Source organism: Ischnura elegans, chromosome 10 (assembly GCF_921293095.1).
Source record: "Ischnura elegans chromosome 10, ioIscEleg1.1, whole genome shotgun sequence".
NCBI lineage: Eukaryota > Metazoa > Arthropoda > Insecta > Odonata > Coenagrionidae > Ischnura > Ischnura elegans.
The window spans coordinates 26223708-26241910 of record NC_060255.1 but is presented as its reverse complement, the minus strand read 5'-3'; the positions used below and the strand labels follow the sequence as shown (position 1 = coordinate 26241910).

Here is an 18203-nt window from a genome sequence, read left to right as displayed (position 1 = left end):
AAGGTACGTAAAGAACATCAAAGTGAACTCTAATAGATAGCAGGCTGAAAAATATACAGTTGAAGATGAAAGAAAACTAATAATATACAGATAGAAAATCAAGAAAATGTAGGCCAAAAGGGTTCCATAGCAGCAAAAAAAACTAGGGATAAAATGGACTGCAGTAAAAGAAACAAGAAAAACCTAGTGCTCTGAGGAAAAATAACTGAAATTGTAACATTAGAAATGGAACAATACAGAAGGGTAAGTCTTTGCATGGGTAAATTGACGAAGATATTGAAAGAGGTACCACTGAAGTAAATTGTAAATATGAAAGTAGCTCAACAAAAATGGAAAATCAAAACAGGGCTCTACAATAGAAACAGACAAAGAAAAGGTACAAAAATCAAAAGTTTGCTGAAACACAAAGGCAATAAAGTAGACTCCTGTTAATACAAACAACCTTATTACGAATTCCTCATTATTACGAAGCAAACCGTTGGTGCCAGAGAAAAGGCCTATCCAATCTATTGTAAATGAAACATTATTATGAAATTTTCGTTATAACAAAATTCCACAAACAAGCATCACCATTTAGGTGAGTATACACAACGCTATGCTATAAACATTGCACCACATTTAAGTTCTCCTCGTATACCGAGCCCAAGAGCGTCAATTATGGTTCTTTCTTCAGTAGGAGATACTTCAGTATGCACGTAACATCATATAATAAGCTTCACTCCTATAGAATCATGGTGACCCACTCAGTACCCCTTTTAAACAGTTTTTAATTCAGTTAGTCCTCTTCCTCTGCACATTCGATTCACAAACCTTCAGAGATAAGAACATTCGAAAAATTCAAGCGTGCCCGAAATCTCAAATTTGGCTCTTTTTGAGCCGGCCAATGGAACATGGTATGGCGTAGAGGAACTCGCACTTTAGGCATAATTTGAACGTAGTATCATTTAGTCTGGTGTGAAGACCGGAACTGTTCAGCGCTTCGTCCATTCTTCCTTCTTGCAGACAGCAATTTTTTTCAGCACTGGCTGCATCGCACACCCAACTAGATCAGTTTGTCACAATCATGAGATAATGCACAATTGCGATGCATTGTTGCATTCTGCAGGATAACTGCACTTCTCAATGCCTTGCATATGTTTATCAACTTCTGAGCAATTCTCGGAACACTTCATACCACATTCCTCTTTTGAGAAAATCAAACATATGTGCTTGATTTTATATATTTTCACGTAATTTATTAGCATGTGCTATAGGCTTGACTTTGAAGCTATTTCGCAGGGCAACTACGGGAGTACGGGCGATACAAGAAATTTTGACAAAGCATGTTTCTTTTCAATAATTCCTGCAAGAAACATTCATACAAACTTCGTTATTACAAACCTCCGGTTTTTTGGTCCCGTGAACTTCATAATAAGGAGTGTCTACAAAGGGTAGGGGAACATCCAGTGAAAAGGTAAGGATTGGAGAAGAGCTACAGAAAATAGAGAAAAAATTAGATCAAATAGGTACCTATGGAATAATTGAAGAGTGAAGGAACTCAAAAGGAATAACAAGCAATGAATCAGTTTTATGAGCAAAGAATTTTATAAAGAAATTCTTGTCACAAACACACACTATAAATGAAGGGACAAATTAAGTTTTATTTCAGGTGGATCAAGAAGGTGAAGAACATTCCATATTGTACTTAAGAGGGGTAAAGCCTTGATTACAACAACTTCACTTTACTTCAGAACTTAGAATTTGAAGAGAGTGTACGCTAGTTCACAACCACTATGGTGTACTCACAACCACAAAATGGAGTAACTTCACTCTTCACCAAGCAAGATCATTATTTGAAAATAGCTCAACTGTCTTTAATTCCAGCTGATAGCAAGGGATGGCAATAGGGTGGTTTCCTATTTTTTTTAATTGCCTAAATCGAAAGATTATTACTCCTAGAGTACGTATTCATGCTTTTACATTTTTAAATGATGATACCTAATTTTTGCAATTAAATGAAAAATGATAATTTTCAAGAGCAGGAAAATGTGACGGCTTAGTATGAATGCTGCGTAAAGCCCGTGTGATGTCATTCTGGTTCCAGCTGCCACCGTGTGAGGCCACCTTGGTGCGAGGCTATGAGCATTTATGCCATGCACGCTGCTAGCAGGTAGCACTTGTCTTAAATAAGGATTATTAATACCTTATCAAACGAAGGAAACTTTCTGACCTAAGGCAATTTTAATAGGTGATTATTAAGAGATGTTTCCCTGAGGAACTGCTAAACACATGGAAAAACAGGCTTGGACAGTGTTACCCCATCCACTCTGCAGCCCTGACTTGGCTTCCTCAAACTTCCACAAGTTTGGCCCATTGAAGTATTCCATTCATGGAAGATATTTTGAGGATGGGGAGGAATTGATTCACTCAGAAATGAAATTGCTCTGTGATCAGAACAAAAATTGGTAACAACAGGGCATACACACCCTTGCTTCACGCGGAATTATGGCCATAGAAAGGGACGGAGATCATGTGAAAAAATAGAGTATGTAGTTGAAACGTTATTCGTTCGTGTATATAATTCTCATTATGTGCCATAAATAAATGACGAAGAAAAAAAATATGGTGCGCTACTTTCTGGGCAACCCTCCTATTATCTGTCTCTCGCTGGTCATCAGTGTTTTTAAGGCACACTATTATGGAAAGTCATTAATGCAATGGGATTGCAGTGAAAAAGGAAATTAATTGATATAACGAAATAAGAAGTTCAACATGGAGAGTGCATTGGCATTGTTCTCTCCATCATCTGAAATTTTAAAGAAAAAATGAAAGAAAATCATACTTTTCTACACAAAAATGTACAACCTCAGACGTATTACAAGATATTGTATGTTAGGATTGGATGGACCAGATTTAGGGTTACAATGCCCTCATCGAAAAGACCTTCAACACAATTCATCAATGAATGATTTTACCGCATAAAATTCCAGCATTAAAAAATAAGTTTACAAATTATAAGGATTTCTTGATTGAAGCTCTCGCAGGTCATTATAGCTATTGGAAATATATTTCGGGTGTGTTTGACGTGAAATCAAGTGCTCTGCAAAAACAAGGATAGAAGAGCACAAGCATGACATTCAATTGGCACAACCTTTGAAGTTGGCGGTGGTGGAGTATGCAGCCTACGGACACGCAATTGACTTAAAAAATACTTAAGTAATCGCCAATGTGACTAACTACAAACCCCGGCTTATCCGAGAGCCATTGGAGATAAAGAAATGTGAACTGAATTTCAACAGGAACTGAGTTTTAAAAATCAGCCACACGTGGGATCCTGCTGTTAAATTATGCAAAATAAAATGACAAATCCTTCACCCCCTGCGTTTTCAACCTCCTTCCATGTATATAACCTCCACAGAAAGACTATCACCAGACCAGAAACGGCCTTGAAACATCTGGGATAAACCGAACAAATATGGGGGTAAACCAGTGGTGTCATGGTGTCAAAACGTTAACAAAAGACATAATAGTCAAATGACACATTTATTAATTTTGCTGCCTCAAAATTTCTAATATAAACATTTGTAACCAAAACAAAAAATTTTGTAATAAAATTTAAATAATGACTTGTACTAAAAGAACACACAGAGTAATATTTCACTTGTAAAAAAAAGTTAAGGGAAGTGCGTTGCGGCACTGCTAATTTTGTCGTAACGTCACCAGGGTACACCAGAAAAACATCTCCAACAAATTATAAGGAAATAAATACTTAAAAAAAGAGAGAAAACAACTGAATTACCTCATCTGGTGCCTGTCCAAGCCTTGTCACCGAGTATCTCCTAACAGCAGGATGAGTGAAATTAGGACTGAGAAGTTCTAATGCATCTTCCACATCCATTGGTGCCCACTGCTGAACCATATCAAGAGCTTGCCTAGCCTCTCCAGGTAATTTCCAGTTCACACATTTCAAGAATTTTGTTAAAGCCTGAAAGTTCAGACAGACACTTCAATTAAAGGGTAAAATAAATAAAAAATTTAATTTTCTACGTTATTCTTGTGTAGTACATTTTCTATTTTATAAAAATTCATGATACAAGCCCAATCCATAATCATAATGAAACATTGTCTAAAATCAAGATGATCATGAGATGATGCAGCAAAAATAGCTCTCTCAGAATTAAAATTTGGCTTCCATATTTGGTTTGGACATGCAAACAGGACATTCACAAAAACATAAAAACAACTACACACCATATGCACAAAGGTTAAGGATGATACGCTGTATCGAAACCGGTCGCAAATATATTTTATTTTGTGAAACAGCTAAGTCTTTCCTTAACCTTTGTGCATCATGAAGGAGTTTCACCATGTTACGCCAACCACCATCGCATTTACACACCATACTTCAAGCCTGCCGTGAACGCTGGCGAAATCCAATTAATTGTCATGGGAAAAAATCCCGCAGGTCTGGGAATCGAAGCATGGGTCTTTGGCTTTCTGGGCAACTGTACAAATCACTATATGTACTATCATGATTTCTTTATTCCTATGGAAATATTACTGCCAAGGGTGGCATTCACAGGGTTCACCTTGGTGTTGGCTCCTAGGAAGTGCATGTTCCCTTGCATTTAGAGCTTAATTTCGACCAGGCACCTCTCAGGGAAAATTGTATAGCGTCAAAAAATTTCATTTTTTTTAATATTTGGTAAAACATGATTCCTCATCATAACTTTAATACAAGTTTTTGAAAATTGGAAGTTTTATGGGAAGGGAGGCATATATTTGAAAATCCTTCATATGAAATGTGTTGCAACATAATAATAATAATAATAATAATAATAAATTTATTTCACCATTGGCAAATTATACATCTGCAAGGCTTAAGTCAATATGAGATTTACAGATAATTACATACCAACATACATACATGATTGAAAATTTTCCAGGTTCTTGGGAATTCTCAAGATAATCATTTCACTATATGTACAAACATTAGAAACAGAGCTGAGAGGGTTATAAAAATACTAACAGAAAGTATGGAAAAATATAGGCATTCAAGTTGCCATCTAGAAAATTTCCTTTATAATGCATCCTCAAGGTATTCATTAATACTGTAATAGCATTTTTCAGCTAGGAGGATTTTTAGTCTCTTTTTGAATTCGGAAGGTGATTTGCTATTTTTTATTTCATCGGGAACTTTATTGTATAGGATCGAGGCAGAGTGGTAGGGACCTTTTAGGCAGAGAGAGCTGGAATATTGGTTGGAATGGATGTTATTTCTAGAACGGGTGAGGTGATCATGGTAGGTAGAGTTTTGAAGGAAATGGGAAGGGTTTGCTTTGGCAAAACAGGCACATGTAAGGATATACAAAGAAGACATGTTCCGGTACTTAAAATTTTAGAAATTAAGCGCTGCTTGAACTGCCATCATTGATAGACCACAAGGGTATACCACCAAACAGTAATCTGCAGATGTTGGATACAGCTTGCCATGGAAAAATTGGACTGGCAGTGAGATGAAATTTAGTCATGAGTCAACCACCTTCGCATGAGAAATGGGATTTCCCTTTCTGTAATGACTTGGCGCAAAGGAATGAAAACAAGTACGTAGTATTTTAATAGAATAGGAGCTTACGACATAGCAAAAGCAAGGCATGGAAATCGAAAATCCAACAAGGGGAGGCCACGTACCTTGCTCCGCCTTTTTCAATGCCATATTTTTTATGGCATTCGGAATGGCGAACACATCTCTAAACTGATAGTGGTTCCATTGAATGGGCCTTAGCTTGGCTGTAATTAATTAATTTCCGAGTGGTATTTTTGACAAGCATTATATAATTCCAAAATAGCGTCTTCTCTCTCACAGGGTTAGTTGGTCTAGTAGTGAGTGCACGCGGCTCCCACTTGGGGGGCCCGGGTGCGATACGTTGTCACGGCAGTATATTTTGTAGTTTTCATTTTAATCATATGGCGACAAGTTACAATATGTAAAGTTGTTTTTTGTTTAATTTTCATGACATGCACATGAAGCAAAAGAAAAATTGCACAAAAAATGAACACAAGTTTCTAAAGGGTTGAGCTCTAACAGAAGGCTACTGTACTGTACATACACTGAAAAGTTTCTCAATTAGTAGCTGTTAACCAGAAGAGCATACGAAACAACAGTGTATTTTAACATTACTTATACCAACCTTCTTTTGGTTACTGAGGTAAAACCGAAACTTCCAAACCATATCCTGTTCTTCAGTAGTCAATTGCTTTGTTGGTGGATAGGCAACAATAGTATTCAGCATGTCCCTTACAGTAGCATTGGGTTTCACATCCTTATCAGATACTCCACTCCTAAGGCTACGTGCAAGCTTGTGATGCTTACTCTCCACAAGGTTCTCCTGAGAAAGCCACAATTTACAGCAAATCAACTCACATGTATAGGAAATTTCACAGCGGTCCAGCAGACAAAGCCACTGTGACTTCACCATTTCTCCCACATTAGATCAGAATCTATAGGATAGGAATCCCCACTGAAAATTTTGCAACCATTCATTTTACAAGTTAGTATTATTTTCCCCCCAACTAAACAAGTGCTTCTTCACTTTTAAAAGCAAGAAGGCAATCTTCCTCAAGATATAAGATATACAGGGGCATTTCCGTTTTGTTGATATCCCAGTCCAAAAACATAATGGGATTTGACATCTTGAAAGAGAAGCCCCACATGTTTAATCCAATTGGGATCCAAAGAGCCAAAAAAAAAAAAAATAGTTTTCCTCCACTAAAATATAGTAAAGAGTAACTTACCTGCAATATTTCATTGTCAGGGACAGTCACAATGTCAGCTTGAACCCTGAATTGATACACTTCATCTCCATCTTTCTCATAGTAAACCACTGATTGCTGAAATAAATGTGAAATAAGGTATGGAATTGATTTTCATTCACTTTTTTACGCGAGATGACTAAAAAAATACCTATGTATGTACCAATAAATAATCTCAAAAAATAACATTATTCAACCTGTGGGCTGTTTCCAACATAAATTTTATCCACCCCTGGACTATCTAATTAGAAAAAATCTGCTCTTAGGGCTACCTTCCCTAAGAAATTAGTAGTCACATATTTTACGATAAGGAATTAATATTTACATGAACAGCTTCCAAAATTCCTTTCAAACACTGACTTCGCAATAAGCACGGTGAATTATCATATCTTAGCATCACCTTCTTATCAACATATTGATAAAGCATTATGTAACAAATCTATGGTCATAAATAATGCAGTCAAAAGTGGGAAGCAAAATTGACATTTCCACTTTGCCACCATGGAACTCTTCCATTCAATAATGCCGACTACCAAATAACATATGCCTCTATCCTTAACACATTGACCACCATAATTTTTATGGCATATTTCTTGTGAGAAATCACTGTTTTTTATCAGAAAGGTTTACAGATCCATGAGAATTGGATATCACTGCAAATGATTCTAAAATGAATTTTACTCTATTTTGAAACATTCATAATGACTGGCATGGCAGCAAGTAAAAAAAAATTACCTGATGCCACTTGGGTCATTGCGATCTGTAACCTGGCACTATAGTGAAAATGGGGGGAGTACATTTGAGAAAGAATAGTGAAGCAAGGCAACAGCTTCCGTGCATCTCAGCCGTGTCAGAGAAGAGAAGCGAAGCATGTGAAATTTTGTCACATTACCAAGGCGATGAAGCTGGTAGGAGTACAACCCTGCCTCTGGCAAACCAAAATTTATATGTAATTATAACAGGGTAAATTCTGATTTTGGTTCATTGCTATTTAACATTGTGGGTTTTACTTCCCAATTTTTTTCGGTATTTTCGTTTGTCTTCTCTGAGATTACTTATAACAATTGTATCATAGGTGAACTTCAAATTGTATGAAAAATGCAGCATGAATTCAAACTGCATTGAAAGCAATTTGTAGTACAAAGCAAATGTAGACCACTCTTTTTGATTTTTCATAACTTCCTAGATATGTTAAATCAAAAGATTCAGAATACAAAATTTTATTAAATGTTATGGCCAAAGGCAAAATTGAAGTATTTTTAATTTTATTTAGGTATAACTTCTTAATTTTTAGGTAGAAATTTTCTTTTGGTCATTGATTTATACACAAGCTTAAAAACTTTCATAATTTTGAGCCAAAATTTACACATGATTTTATCTTATATTGCAAAAAAATGTGGAGATGTAAAATTCAATATTTTATGGTCATTCTGCATAGATATTGCCGAGTTACTGCCCTTTCAAGACAAAAATTTCATGCATTTTGTCGTATCTGCCACCGTTTAGCCACAAAATGCCGAGTTCAAGTTCTGCGAAGAAATTATTCCAAGGCCCACGCAGCATCGCAGATACAAGAGCAGCAGGCTGCTCCTGACCCCTCCCTGCTCGCTTCTCCCCCTCCAATGCGTCGAATACAGCAAAATTCATCCCCCATGAAACTCGGAAAAATCTATAAAGAATGACCAGAAAATATTGAATTTTTTTAAATTTGACTTTCCCCCTCCTTTCCCCCTAAGTTGCATTTGAGCCAGTGTCAGGGGTTCACGTAGAGGTCTCATATTTTTCGGGCCTTATCTTTATTCAGTCCCACAACTTTTTTTCATTGGGCCAGATGGATTTGAAAAAAAAAATCGATACTTCTGATCCACCCCAATGGTCTTCCCTCAAGGCCCTTCCTCAGCCACTCAGACAGACCCTTTCCTATCCCCTCCATGCAGTCACACACTGCTATTTGAAGTGTGAATTTGGTTTTTCAAAAAAAATATTGGTTGCTTACCTTATAAATATCAAGTTAGAATTTCAAATGAAGTTACAGCAGTAATACTGACAGAGTTATAGAATGGCAATCGACAAAGGCATTAACATATGCACTTGGAAAAACTTGTGGTCAATTCAAAGTTTCCCAAATTCTTAGTTTGTTGTAAACTAATTCCATTTTTTTCTCTTATACTATTTCTTTTTGAGACCCTCTATCATATCACTACCGACCTTTGTATCACCACCATTTTTGTGTTGATGGTTAACCTAATGACCTGTTTCATTGAATTCTGCTTCTGGGAGTCTAGTTCCATGTATTTTAGGAAGTTCATCGTATAAAACCTATTACTTACACTCATTCAATGTGGGGTCACTGCAATCCTACAGGAGTATTGCTGATGGTGTTCTCAAATATGTAGCAGTTTATTTGCTGAATGGCTAGGTTCCTCCACAGCATCTGAGATAAGATATTTCAAATAACCTCTACACACCTCCCAAGACACCTGTTTATACCTACATCATGGTCATTTGCTGCAACAGCACATTTGCAGAATCCCTAATACATATACACCTTAGTTTCTCGGAAAACCAAATCTAAAGAATTATTATCTCCCCATCTATGAAGCTATCAAATGTCTCTGGAAGATGGGGTTCTTTCCTCAAAGCCATTTTCTCAGGGAAGCTGTATTGCCCTTTCTTTACTTGGAGAAACTATCACTAAGAGTCCATTTTTTTTATTCGTATGTCGGCGAGTACCAATATTTATTCCCCCTTTTCAAGTTGTCTCTCACTTCATCCATGGCTCTGAAACAAGCAGTGTTATTTCTTTGCATGTGTTTCACATACATACACATGCAATGTGGAATACCTCTTTGCAACTATTTGTTTATGCATTTCCTGTCATTTCATTATGTCTTAGAAAAAATTCATGCTACAGAACACTGACTGTAGTTGTTCACAAAGAGTGAAGATGAAGATTTCCATTAGAAGAAGATAGCTCGCATAGTGAGGAATAGAGGGCAGAAACAAAAAGCCAAGAGTATACAGTAGACTATCGCAATAACGAAGTTCACAGGACCGAAAAACCAGAGGTTTGTAATAACAAAGTTCGTATGAAAGTTTCTTTTGGGAATCATCACAATAGAACATACTTTGTCAAAATTTCTTGCCTCTTCCATATCTTGTACTTGTAGTCACAATGCAGAATAGCTTCCGAGTCATGTGTACAATATACGCGATTAAATTACACACAATTGTATCAAAACAATCACATTCTTTTGGTTTTATCAACAGAAGAATGCAACATGACACAATCGAGGGTTGATATCTTACTGAATACAGTAAGTCCTCGGTATATGAACAAGATGCGTACTAAGAACTTGTTCATAAGTTGATAAACCTATGCAAGGCATTGCAGCGTGCAGTTATCCTGCAGAATGCAACACTGCATCACAATTTTGCGTTATCTCACGATTGTGACGAACTGATCTAATTATGGGCATGGGACGCGGCCAGAGCCGAAAAAAATCCCTGTCCGCAGGAAGGATGAATGGGCAAAATTCTGAACAGTTCCTGGCTTCACATTGGATTAAATGATACTTTGTTCAGATTGTGCCCAAAGTGAGAAATTTTGTATACATTCAGGGTTCCCACTCAACGTAAATTATAAAATTCACGGTTTTTTCCAGGTTTTCACGGTCTAAATGTCGTCAAATTCACGGTTTGTTGAGAAGCCATTTTAGTCAGAATTATTGAACATGTGACAATCACCGGTCGCACATTCACTTATAATTTTACAAACGCAACAGAAGCTGTGAATGCAAACGCAGCAATCAAAGTGCTATCTCTCTCTCCTGACGTCACATATCGTTTGCAAAATTCAGCTCCGGCTAAAAGTTGTGAGTGGGAAAATAGAGAGAGGGAGAAGGGTGCCAGGGAAGTTAAGAAGTGTCTGAATGATCGCAAGTGTTAATGAACACTTTGGTTACCAGTCTTCCAGCTTTGGTACAGGTATAAGGTCAATGTGTCGTCATGGCACACGGACCAATAATTGCGCCTCGAATATAAGTGTGCAGTGTCTGCGTGTCACCTTGAAACATGATCGACGTTTTTCTTTTGTTCCGTCAATCGTAGTTATAAAATCAATTTTGAAGATTTTTAAGGTTTTATGACGAAATTCACGGCTATTTCCAGGTTTTTTCACGGCACACAAAATTCACGGCTTATTCACGGTTTTAAGGTTTTCACGGTTGAGTGGGAACCCTGACATTGTATATTTAAGAAATGAGACATTCAAATCTTAACAACCTGATATTTAAAAAAAATTAGAGATATGAAAACGTATATCCTTGGAATACTAAGCAAAAACGGGAAATCATCATACATGTTTTGACTAATATGTACATACTTTGAAACAAAAGTTTCATTTATGCTACATGAAAAAGGTTAGCATCAATTAATATGATTAGTGCAATACCTGCAGCATCTGGATCATTAATTGGCTTTTATCCTTGATCACTAGCTAGATATTGTTTAAGGTAGGAAGTGGAAGGAAGAGAATAGGTTTTATGGATAGAATTAAGAACAATAAGCTAACCAAAGAAGGAAATTATAAGTAGGAAGGAATTGTAAGATTAAAATGCTTCATGTAAACCTACCACAACTAGTAGATTACCAAAAATAATAAAAGCTATAACAATAATAATCCTCAATTTTTTTTGTTTCATCTCCTCCGCTATAATTTTGATTGCATACATAATAACTTTCATATCTTTTACAGAGATACATACACATCTTTCTTGACTTATCTGATTTCCCTCATATATGGCTACCATGTATTTCTTAATAATTTATACTCCTTTCAGTTTGCTGTAAACATATTACGTATTATTTTGTAGTTCTCATCAATTACCTCTTTCTCTGGCATGTATACTGAGTGATATCATTTAATTTCTACAACAGCACTCATTGTTACATTGACGTCTAAGACAAAATAGGAAAACAAAGCTGCTGACTCATTAATAACTTACAGGCACACCATTGATCTCTATCACAGGAAATTCCACCATGAGATACATGCAGTCTGAGCTCCTTTTTTCTTTTTCATTTATCATTTCAATTTCTCGAAAGGTGAGACGATCCAACCAATCAATTTTAGCCATTTGTCCATTTCTATGCTTCTTAGCAAGCTAAAAAGGATTTAAGAAAGATAACAGATTATTATCTCAAATACGCTCATGAAAAACAATGAAAGATAATGATGCAAATGTTATAAAAAGAGCTGCGTAATACATTAATCTCACCTTTGCAAGTCTTTGCATTTGCTCTTTCCCTAGATCCCGTGACTTCCCTGGAGTAGATGAGGGAAAATTTCCATCTGCAACTTGATTAGGCCACACACGAAGATCAACCATCCCCTTAAAAATAGAAATTAGCAATGTAAAAAATAAACATTAAATGTTAGAAAATATTCAACAGTTTTGAAATGGTATCTTGTCACCAGCAACTACACTAAAATGACTTTTAGCCATGGAATTTTGTTTTGTGTAATGCTAAAGCTATTCATTGACATGTTGAGTTGTTTTTTTTTTTTGCAGCATCTGCAGATAATTACAAATATTAAATAAATGTAACAATTGCTATGACTTTTTTAGGAGAATTAAAATAAAACATTACTGAATGAGTCAACACATGACCTCAATCATTCTATCAACAATTTAACTTCCATTCTCCTAAAACAATAATAGACTTAGCAAAAGTTGTATTCATCTAATACTTGCATTCACCTGGTGATGCTGCAATGCAGCAAAACCTTGATAGAATTGTGGTTTTGAATTATTCCCCATCATGAAATGAAAATCATGGAAAATGGACCTTGTGGGCACTCGGGGCCTGCAACAATGTAAGCACTGGGACCCCTTATTAAGACTGTACAGGGAGGAGATGAGAAGTGAAAGGATCACAAGATAAGGTATGAAAAAATCTCTCAGAGCTCCTCAAAGTCTTTCAAAGCCTCATGGATCACAGGCAAACGGCATCTTTGGCTTGCTGGTAATGTGGCACTAATCACAGTAATAATAATAATAATATTTATTTGCCCAAAGGATACTATATGTCATGATACAATCATAAAACAAGTATATAGGGCACGTCAAAATTAACAAATTCACATAAGAAAATGTTACATTTCAGATTGAAGATATTTTTTTATACTATAAAAACACTTCTCTATTAAGTAAGCTAAGACACTCTTTTTAAAAACATCAATATTTTCTATACTTTTAATATATACAGGTAGGTTATTATACAATTTTGTACACATGAGCTCAGGCCCTCTAGATACCAGAGCTAGGTTCGATTGTTTGACATGAACGTCATTGCATCTCCTGGTTTCATAGGAATGTATCCTATTATTCATAGTAAAACAACCTTTATACCTTTTTACATATATGACACTCTGATATATATATACGCAAGGTACAGTGAGTAATTTAAGGCTTTTAAAAAAAGGGCGACAATGAGCTCGACACTTTAGTTTGCACATACTTCTCACAAATTTCTTTTGTATAACAAACACATCATGAAGTTGGGGCGAAGATCCCCATATTATAATTCCATATGAAATTCTTGAGTAGAATAATCCATAGTAGAGGGTTTTCAGAACATACTGGCTTACACTATGCTTTAATACAGATATAAGATAAAACACTGTATTCAGTTTTTTACATAGGTGCTCTATATGTGCATCCCACTTCATATTTCTATCCACATAAATTCCTAGAAACTTTACACATTCCATATCATTAAGATAATTATTTTTACATTGCAGTAGATCATTGTCCTTTGGGCTGTGCCCAGCAGAAAACAATATCACTTGGGTTTTATCATCATTTAGCCTTAGTTCATTGACATCACACCAGGTTTGCATGCATTTTATTATATATTGACTGGAATCAATTAACGCGGTCAGATTTTTTCTTTTTGATAAGATGGTTACATCATCTGCATATAATACACACTTATTATCTTGGGTTACAATTTTATTAGGTAGGTCATTGATGAATATTAGAAAGAGAAGAGGACCCAATACTGACCCCTGTGGTACACCCTTTTTGACTTCTAACGTGGAGGAGAAATAGACTGTCCCATCTTTCCTGTATGCTACTTTCTGTTTTCTTCCATGAAGATATGTCTTAAGCCAATTTAGAGGAATGCCCCTAATACCTATTGATTCACATTTTTTTAGCAATTTGTCATGATCCACAGCATCAAAGGCTCGGCTCATGTCAAAAAATATCCCCATTACCTTATTTTTACTATTTATTTCCTGTGTAATGTTATCAATTGCATTAAATAGAGCCAATTCTGTCGATTTTCCCTGCTGAAAGCCATATTGATGGAGTGATATTATGTTTTGCTTATCAAGATAGTCAATGAGCCTTTTACAGAATACATACTCAAATAATTTACCAAATTGTGGCACTATAGATACTGGCCTGTAGTTTTGCAGATTATTTCTATTGTCTTTGTTCTTATACACTGGGACCACCTTGGATACCTTCAAGGAATCAGGATATACACCTTCTGACAAGGACTGGTTGACTAACGAGAGTAAGGGTCTTCGTATGAGGGACTCACAGTCTTTAATTACTTTTCCCGTTATTCCCTCAATGTCAGCAGACTTTTTCTTTCCTATCTTGGCTATATAGAGAGACAACTCTCTTTCTGAGCAAGGCTTAAGATACAATGAGCTACTTATTTTATGGTTTTCGAGAGTAGCTCCACTTTGGGTGGTAATCACCCTCTTAGGAAGATGCAAGAATGAGTGGTTTAGGGCATTGGAGATTTCAATGGGGTTTGTAGTAATTTCCCCTTGTTCATTTGTAACTTGATCTGGCAGAACTGTTGGGTTGGCATTGACATTACTTTTTATGATGTCCCAGGCTACTTTAGAATAATTAGAGGCATTCCTAAACCTTTGGTCATTATACTTCCTTTTTGCTTTTCTTATAAATATCTTATATTCTTTCCTAAGTTGAGAGTACTTCTGTCGCAACCCATCATCATTTGAGTACCGTATTTGCAAAAATGTTTGTTTTAGAACTCTGGATAAGTTTTGAACTTCTTTTGTAACCCATTTTTTTGTGCTGACACTCCTGTGTTCCACGGACTGCAGCGGAAAAGCTAAGTTGAAGTAATACTTAAATCTACAAAGATATTCATCAAAGTTAACATTCAGAGGTCTTCCACCATATATGTCTTTCCAATCTTCTTGATTCAACAATACACAAAAATAATTCATATTATGCTCATTAAAGAACCTACATTGATTTAGGGTTTTTGATTGAGGATGCTCCCCATGTATATGAAAGATGGATACAATAGCTGAATGATCAGATATTGCTGGGTCAAATACTGAAGTATTAACATTAGATTCATTGTAATCAGTGAAAACGTTATCCAGTAGTGTCCCTGTGCCATTAGTAATCCTTGTTGGAGTATTTACCAGTGGTTTCATTTGATAGGACTGTAAAATTTGCAAAAATCTTCTTTTATCTTGTCCGTCCTTAAAAAGGTTACAGTTGAAGTCTCCTGCCAATATAACATTTGGTCTTGACAATTGACTTGTCAAGGTGTACAACAGATTATCTAAAATTTCTAGGAAACTATTAAAGCTACTAACAGGGGATCTATATACAGATAATACAATAAAATCATTACTTGCTACAGTGTACCTCACTGCTGCACATTCAAATATAAGTTCAGCATTTAGATTATGCACCAAATGCGACATATTAGAAAAAACTAATGTACTTTTTACAAAAATAACCACACCTCCATTACGATGATCTTTCCGACAATAAAAGTCACCAATCACATAGCCTGGTATTGATATAATTATATCTCTCATCCAATGTTCACTTAAACATATAAATTCTGGTTTCTCTGCCTCTGCTAGTGCTTCAAGCTCTGCTATTTTGTTACTCAGGCACTGAATGTTTAAAACCAGTAATTTAAACCCTGAGTGCGTCTTTTGCTGATTTGAGTCACAGAAAGCTAGTCAGGAAGACTTACCCTTAGGTTCGACTCTCATGTCAGTCGACTGTTGTCTTGGTCTTGTAAATTTGTTGATAATCACGCCAGAAGGCCAGTGAAGCGGATTAATCACCTGTTTAAAATCACTGTATTCAACGCCGAGTTTGAATGCACCATGTACACTTTTACCTTCTATTTTTTCACAAGAATCACACGTGACGTCAAACTTATTTTTTACATATTTTACCACTTCATCTTCAGTGGAATCGCTGGCCAAGCGGCCCACATATACGTACGTTATCATTTTCGCAGCTCGGAGACCTGCACCGTTGTTTTCAGTCGCACCTTTTCCAATACCAAAGAAGTTTCGTTTCTTTCTTCTGTGTTGCACTCGGGTATAGCCGTCGTCGTCTGATTCTCTTCGTGATTGTTCATGGTTTAGGCGCACTATTCCGCAGCTGGTTTGATCAACATGGGTCGTTTTTTCCTTTTTTGCCGAAGGTTTTGAGTCAGAAACAGTGTTTGCTCCAAACTCAGCCTCTTTTCCATCTCTTTGACGATGTTTTGCCGGCTTAGCTACGTCATGTGAGGCCTCTGTTACGTGATTTGCCACTTTAGCAATAATCCTCAACCCTCGATTATGGGGAACTTAAAGTGACGAGAGGTAGAATAAGGTGCATTTAATTCTAAGTATAAATATGACTGAAGTAAACTGGGCATAGTTATTCAATGAAAATGGTGATAAATTATTTATTTGAAACTCCCATTTCAGGAGAAATATGGCCATCTGGCACAAGGCTTTCAACAAATGCTTGAGTTGAGCGTGGAGGTGCGGATGTTTCCCAGAATTGGCAGAGCAAGCACAGTGCATCACCTTCCTAAAAATCCACATGATGTAAGTAGCGTGTAAGCTGTGTGGCTCCTTAAAGGTCAGAAGATGGGTATTTCTGTAACTCCCTTAGAAATCAATTATGTTAGCAATGGGTAGGCATAAGAGAGTGAGGGTATCCTCTGCAAGTGCAAACTGAGTTATCATGCCTTCCTCACTTTCCAGATGAAAATTTTACTGCTACTACATTTACAAGCTGTTAAGAGCACTATGTGCACCCTCTGTTAAGTTTGGACTGCTTCCTCACTTTCCAGATGAAAATTTTACTGCTACTACATTTACAAGCTGTTAAGAGCACTATGTGCACCCTCTGTTAAGCTTGGACTGCTTATATTAATCCGTGATTACGCTGCTGTGCATCAAGCAGCCACAGATGCGTGGTTTTCGGAAACCAAGTCTTATATGGAGTAGTAGGAAAACAGGTAGAATCACGTTATTACTGATAAAAAGATTGCAATTGGATGAAGAAATATCTAAATGAGTACGGGAAGCAATCTAAAATAGCAGACACAGTACATAAAAAACACGAAGTCTGAATTACATAAATTATGAACTAGAGATGGGTCGAAAATCAGATTTCTCGGACTCAAATATCGAATTCGAATATTAAATAATTGCTCAAATATTCAAATAGTTAACGACGAATGCGGGAATGTTTGACTTGGTTGCCTATGCAGCAAGAAACACAAGATTTTGGCGAGTAATTATGAATTCCTTTAAAGGATTCAGACAGGAATTTAGCTGATTAATGGAATATTTTAATTTTATGGATACAATTGGACATATAGTTGATTAAACTAACTTCTCTTTCAAATATTCTAAGGGGACACACCACCTCGCGAAAAAATGATTGCATGCCATCTCGGCATTTACACTGCTACGATGGATTTCTGTCTGATGTATACATTCTTATCTACCTAACGCCATTTCAGGGGCACGCCCATCTGATGCTCGCCTTCATCCAACATCTTATTTTCAACAGGTAGCTCGCTCTACCCCCTCCTGCTGTCAATTGCTAGCGGACAATCCGAGGCGTTTTGCAAAACACAGGCGCTTCTCCACCGGATTTTCTTCAATTATTTTCAGTCTATCTTTGGAAGTTCTCACGACATAGCAGATGAATTCAAATAGCTAGCAGGGAGAAACCAAATATCCTGAGAAAATATCCTTTCGTCTGTGACTGTGACAATAGAGATTCGTAACTCATAAATTGTAACTTGATATATGTTTTCGGAAAAAAGACCGCATCAACTTCCGAGAAGCTCAGCTGCGAGGAAATCGAGTTCTGCCAGAATGCTAAGTCTACGACGTATTTTGACATTTACTTCCTAGCGTAAAATGCTTAAATAAAGTCAGAAATATGTTGCGTTTGGTCTTATTCTTTTTTAAATTATGTGCACATTAACAATATTTCAATCCAATAAAGGTGTAATATCAATTGCCAAAAGTCATTGTTAGACACCTTTTGGGCTAATAGATGACTCATACAGCAGTTGACCGCCAGAAATGT

At 36.4% G+C, this 18203-nt stretch overlaps 1 protein-coding gene across 2 annotated transcripts in view; it reads right to left on the bottom strand.

Moving 5' to 3' along the window:
* LOC124167369 (phosphatidylinositol 3-kinase catalytic subunit type 3) overlaps window positions 1-18203 on the bottom strand; it is a 54635-nt gene that overhangs the window by 23887 nt on the left and 12545 nt on the right. For both annotated transcript variants that reach the window (XM_046545384.1, XM_046545385.1), the window contains 5 exons: window positions 12072-12185; window positions 11799-11957; window positions 6775-6870; window positions 6171-6368; window positions 3779-3964 (listed from right to left, as the gene is read on the bottom strand). In XM_046545384.1, the coding sequence (XP_046401340.1) occupies window positions 3779-3964; window positions 6171-6368; window positions 6775-6870; window positions 11799-11957; window positions 12072-12185 (753 nt within the window). The remainder of the gene's footprint in view (window positions 1-3778; window positions 3965-6170; window positions 6369-6774; window positions 6871-11798; window positions 11958-12071; window positions 12186-18203) is intronic.